Raw genomic sequence first — 6,772 nt, forward strand, 5'->3', positions numbered from 1 at the left:
AAGAAACATTGCTTTACAAACCTTAAGACTTCATATAAAATTAGATATTTTGCATATGAAAGCATTGTAATGTTTACTGATAATCTGCCAAATTTCATTAAGATTCGCTTACTAATTTAAAAGTTATAACATGAAAACTATAACGAGCACAAAATAGTTACGAGGTTGGTCCCAGGGACCGAACCTGAGCTGAAAGAGTTAAAGAACTATTTATGTTTTCTCCAGGATAAAAAGACAAAGATTCTTCAAATAAATACATTTTATTATATTTTGAAACAGATCAGGAAACCGGAGTTCACGAGGAAAACTACCGTGTGGTCCATGGTTTTAAGGGTAAGGAAACAGATTTCAAAGGTTATAATTCATGTGATGAATTTTGTCAATTCTTATTTCTGAAAGATCATACAAATTACACAGTTATAGCACATAATTTGAAAGAGTTTGATAGGTACTTTATCTTGAATTATCATATTCTTACAGGGATGAAACCCGACATTATCATAAACGGTGGAAAAATTATGGTTATGACTTTCAAAAGTCTCAGAATTACAATAATTGACAGTTACAATTTTATACTTATGTCTTTATCATTGTTTTCTAAAACATTTGGATTAGAAGAACTACAGAAAGGATATTTCCCTCATCTTTCAATATAAAGTCAAATCAGGAATATCGAGGACCTACACCAGATGCCAGTGTTCATTCTCCCGACATCAGGTCAGAACCCGTAAGACAAACGTTTCTGGATTGGCACTGTCAGCAACAAGAAGAGGAGTACATCTTTGACTCTCAAGAAGAGATGTATACATAAGAAAAATATAACACTATCAATGTTAATTCTTATCAATTTTGTTGTTGTTCTCTTGAAATTTTTGTTGAAAGTTATATTTATCATTTTGTATTTAGACACTGCCAATCAGACCTAGATATGCTTCGACGATGCTGCCTTCAATTCAGGGAAGAGTTTCTTGCAACCTGTGATGTAGATCCCTTCAGATACATGTTCATTGCTTCTGTATGCATGGCTGTATACAGAAGCAAATTTATACCCTCACAATTGATAGCTCTCATACCTAATCACGAATACTTTACGACCAACAACTACAGCCAAGTAAGTATCCAATGGTTAGATTATGTACAAAAATCTGAGGAGGTTAAGATTCAACATGCACTTAATGATGGTGAGAAACAAATCCTGAATTATAGAGTAGATGATTTCTGTATGGAGCAAAACACAACCTGAGTTTTATGGGTACTATTACCATGGTTGTAATAAATGTTATGGCTCTGACACAAAGAACGTAGTTCTAAACAGACCCATGCAGTTTATTGGAAATCAAACATTTGAAAGACAGAAACAATTCAAAGCTCTAGGATACAAGGTCATAATAATAAGGGAGCATGAGTTTAAGAAAATGAAGTGTAACAATACAGATTTAAAGAATTTCCTTAGGGACCATACAGTAGTTTCCTGCATGGATGTACGAGAAGTCTTCTATGGAGGGAGAGTCAACGAGACATGCCATTTACATAATATAAACGAAGGAGAAAAGATCAAGTACATGAATTTTAAATCTTATATCCATGGACAAACAAATATTATGAGATTACAGTTGGACATCCCACAATAATAACAACGTTTCTCTAATTTAAGTAATTATTTTGGTTTTATAAAATGTAAAATTCTAGACCCAATGAAACTGTATTATCCAGTTTTATCATTTAGATATAATGGTAAATTAACCTTTCCATTATGTGGATCATGTGTGGAATCTAGATCACCGCCACCATGTAACCACATCAGTACTTGTGTCAGAGAAGAAGTAAAGAAAGCAGTTGAGTGTGGATACTAGGTAATAAGAATATATATATATGAGATTTATCATTTTCCTGTCAAATCTAGAGATCTTTTAAAGAACTACATTGATAAGTTTCTTCAATTAAAGCAAGAAAGTTCTGGTTGGCCCTCTCACTGTATAATATCTGAGGCAAAGCAGTATTATGTTGACCAATATAACAAAAATGAAGGAGAGCAACTGACTCCTGAAAATACTTTTTAATCAAGGAAAAAGGTCAGTTGCAAAATTATGTCTTAATTCTTTTCTTAGTACGTTGGGATATGTCTGAGGAGAAACCACAACTTATCTATGTAACATCTGTTAAAGAGTACCATTCATTAATGAATGATAATACAAATTAATAATAGATGTTATACTGATTAATAAAAAAGTAAGAGCTCTTCATTGGAAACACAAATATGAATATCTGCCCTAGAAAGGTCAAACCATTATCTTTCTGGCAGCTTTCACAACAGTACTTACTTGTCTGAAGTTATATCATAGACTAGAGAAATTATGTTCATCTGTTTTGTATTATGATACTGACAGTACTGTATAAATTTCAGGCAAATTTAATGATCCCACTCTAGAGAATTATCTTAGTGAGTTTACAGATGAACAACACGGATACAATATAACAATGTGGGTCAGTGGTGGTATAAAAAACTACAGGTACTTACGCGACAATAGAAAGTGATGCTGCATAATTAGAAGGTTTACCCTCAATTTTATCAACAGCAAAAAATTCAATTTCTCATTAATGAAATGTAAGATAACAGATATATTCAGTCCTTTTCAGCCTCCTACAACCGTGACTAATCATAAGAAGATTTGTAGAGATTTAAAGACACAAACTGTTTACAACGAGGAAGAAAAGAAGAATTATCATCCAGTTTACACCAAAAGACACACACTGTTTACAACAAGGAAGAAAAGAAGAATTATCATCCAGTTTACACCAAAAGACACATCCTTCCAGACTTTTAACACCCTTCCGTATGGATATTGATTTTTTTCATTTTATGGAGCTAATTCCTTTCCATTATCTTGAGGGGAATATCACAAGTGCACTCAAACACGATCTGTATAAGGTGAGTCCCGTTTCATTTATTTCTCATTAGAATTTGAGATGGATAACTGTCTACTACACCCTTTTAGGTGTTTATTGTCACGTCTGACAGGAAGTGGTAAATCACAGTTTGTAAGCAAAGTTTTAACTTATCATCATGAAGTTATCAATTCTATTCCTGAAAATATCATATGATTTTATGGTGAATTTCAACCACTGTATACAAAATTAACATAAAATATTCCTAACATTCAAATTATCGAGGGCTCACCTGAAAATTTTCATGATTAGTTATGGTCTGATAAAAAAATATTTTTATCATTGATGATCTTATTAGTGAAAGTTGAGAAAATAAATAAGTGTCTCAACTATTTACAAGTGGAATTTATCAATGTTTTATATTTTACAGAATCAATTTCATCAGAGTTGAGAAATGCATAATACTAGTGTAAATTCTCAATATGTCATTTTGTTCAATAATGTCAGAGACAAATCTTGGTTAAATGTTTAAGCGAGACAAATGTTTCCATCACGTGTCAAATACTTTGGAGAAATTTATCAAGATGCAACGAGACAACCATATGGCTACTTACTCATCGATTTGAAACCACAAATGCCTGAACAGATCCGTCCGAGGTCCAGACTTTTTCTTGAAGTTAAAGAAATAATTGCCTGAGCTAAAAATATCTTGAGTATTTGTGAATGTTCTTCAAATGTTTTAAAGGGTAACATTTACATGACAAACATACATAAGCAGAAATTTAGATGATACAAGTCATTATTGAGAGAGATGGCTGTCAAGCAAACATAAATTAAACAGAAAAGAAACTTTCTAATACAGAAATAAGGGTTTTTACCATTACTTATAGCACCAATACTTTCATTGTTTGGTGGATTGGCAGGATGGGCTATTGGCAAAGCTGCTGGAATCTAAAAATATGGCAAAACGAATAATTCTCATTCCTGAAGAACTGGTACATTCTCTTTATCAATCCAAAGTTTATGAAAGGATGGTAGATAAAGTTTAAAACTCTGTAGATAATGATACGAATTCAGTCAAACTAAATGATACATTACCCACAGACAATAAAGTGAAGATGATGAACAAACTGCAACAATGTCATCAGACATAGAATCCCCCACTCATGAAAATCTAGAGATCATCGACAGTGTTCCTCAGAAATATAAAAAGAAAGCTGAAATCCTATTAAACTTGATAGCAGGCTGATTTGGTGGATCTCTCTAACTTTAGTTGATATAATAACCAGTTTAAGTACTTACTCACATGTATTGACGTGTTTTCTAAATATGCATGGGTTGTTCCACTCAATGATAAGAAATGGGCAACACTTGTAAAATCTTTCAAACAAATTTTAAAACAGGGTCAAAAACCTTGTAAACTTCAAACCAACACTGAAACACAGTTTACTAATCGTCTCTTTCAATGATATCTCAAAGAACAAGACATTCATTTCTTTACTACACATAATGAAACAAAAGTGTCTATAACAGGAGGATTTAATCACACTCTTAAAACTAGAATGTGGCACTACTTTACTCATTGTGGAACTTATAAATATATCACTATATTGAAACATCTGGTCAGTGCTCAGTCAATCATATCACTGCAGCATCAAAATGAGACCAATAGATATTAATATCTCTAATAAATCTGTAGAAAACACTTTACAAAACACACACTAAGTTAAAATTTCAGTTCTAAATAAGCAATCAAGTAAGTATTAGTACAGTGAAGTGTCCATTTAAGAAAGGTTATATGCTAGGATGGACAGACAAAATATTTACGACTTACCAGAGAATAGAGAGAAATCCACCAGTGTATGAACTGCAAGACTATCTTGAAAAAACTTAAATGGAACATTTTACGAATCTGAACTACAAAGAGTTATAAAATCTCCCAATGACATCTACACCATCGAAAAAATATTATGTGAACGAAGAAGGGGCAAAAACAAATAAAATTTTGCAAAACAGAAAGGATATCTTGATAAATTTAATAGCTGGATCCCTCAAACAGATCTGATAAAATTATTTGTATAACTATATTTCTCATTATTTAACATGGATTAGTTGTATATGACGTTACCTAGTAAGAGTTCTATGAATGATTTTGCTAATAATACTTTGGTAAACTATATCACTCATCTTCCTAGATCTATTAACCTTGAAAGTTTTTGGGAAGTAGCCTTGGTCAAATAACAGTATCCACATAACTGGCATAATGTGTCTGACGGTACAAGATGGTTATAATACTTTTCAGGCTCTCACTGTACTACCATTTCATTATAAAGAACCAGAAGATTTAATTAGAATTTTAAAAAAGGATAAAACGTAACAAGCCTGAGAAATCATATCCAAAAAGCTAAGGGTGGCCTGGCTGATTCCTCAGGAGAGGCTCTGGCGTGCACAGCATAGATTGGAGGTGGAAAAAGGCTGTCAAAATCCTCATCATCATGAACAGGTTCTACAGGGACAGGAGGATCCCGGACAGTGGTGATAGAAGAGGGCTAACACTTGTAAATTTCAATCTATCAACAAACGATGGCCAAAAAATCCTCAGCTGAGATCCCTGTTCCTGAAGCCTGTCATGACACTTGAAGTAGTAGTAACAATAGCTGAAGTCCTGACACGTAATTCAGAGGTCATAATCAATTGTGAACGAGTTGATATCCAAGAAAAAGTAGGGGAAAAAAAAAGACAAACCAAAGGTAAGTTTACTTGGCAATAAACTACAGAGAACAAACTGAAGGAAAAAAGAAATAGAAGGAAACATTAAAGTACTACTTCGAAAAAAGAAAGAAATTATCGCATAAATCAACACAAATTCAAAACATCTGCAGTAGACAACTGGTTGACAAGAAGTGATGGTAAGATGGAATCAAATGGAGGGAGTAACGTGCGTCAGGAAAGTCTGTTGCACTCCTATTGGTGGAGGGTTGTCACATGATAACTTTCATGCAAAAACATAGTAAACCATGTTGATCATGAAGTGGATGGGTGTTTTAAGGCTAGTGGCATGCAAACTAATTTTGCATATTGAGGGCAGCACTTAAAGAGAAAAGCTATTATGTGAGAAGAAGTAAGGTACTTATCAGAAAACTTGGTTATAAATGTATATTATATTACTGAATGAATCAACAAACAATCCTGACAATCACTCATACTTCCATGACACATACTATGTTTAAATTGAAACTATATACTTAATGACACTAGAAGTACTGTCAAAGCATCAGACAACAAGTTTAACTGTTACCAAATAGAGTTAAAATTCAAAATCTAAATGAAACTATAAATTTACCAAGGACAGTGATGATCCATCCTGCGAATACATCTCTGGCAGATTCGACAATGGTGTGCTCGAGGAGGTCTATAAGTTTCACACCGTGAACAAACTGTCCAGTCCTCCTAAAAATTTAAAGAAATAAGTTACAAAAAAACATAAATGTATGCTTTGTTATATCTTAAATAACAATTACATTCTATTAACAACTAGATGAAAACTTACCCAGTGTACAGATCAGGTCATTAAAACTTGTCTCTCATAATGCACATGAATGAAATTTATACTTACTTATTGAATTACCTCACATACATTCAAGCAAAATTTACTGTTATACATGTAAAAGGTACAAAAATAAGCTACTACATGTTACTTACATTCTCATAAAACCATTACACTTCTGGAACAAAAATCAAGTGTAATAAAAGTCTAAAAATTCAAGGTACCCATGTAAATAAAAATTAAAACACTCAAATAATCAAAGTTTTTAAGTACAAAACTTCAAAATAAACTTATTTTGAGACTGTCAACAGTCTCCAAATACACTACAGGTTTTGATGT

At 32.7% G+C, this 6,772-nt stretch overlaps 1 protein-coding gene across 1 annotated transcript in view; it reads right to left on the reverse strand.

Annotated features, from left to right (window-relative positions):
• LOC106475104 (palmitoyltransferase ZDHHC7-like) overlaps nucleotides 1–6,354 on the reverse strand; it is a gene marked incomplete at its 3' end in the record, with an annotated part of 21,945 nt that extends 15,591 nt beyond the window's left edge. The window contains exon 1 of the mRNA XM_022379310.1: nucleotides 6,230–6,354. Coding sequence (XP_022235018.1) covers nucleotides 6,230–6,249 — 20 coding nt within the window. The remainder of the gene's footprint in view (nucleotides 1–6,229) is intronic.
• Between the last annotated feature and the right edge of the window lie 418 nt (nucleotides 6,355–6,772).

This window comes from Limulus polyphemus, unplaced genomic scaffold (genome assembly GCF_000517525.1).
Source record: "Limulus polyphemus unplaced genomic scaffold, Limulus_polyphemus-2.1.2 Scaffold8091, whole genome shotgun sequence".
Lineage (NCBI taxonomy): Eukaryota > Metazoa > Arthropoda > Merostomata > Xiphosura > Limulidae > Limulus > Limulus polyphemus.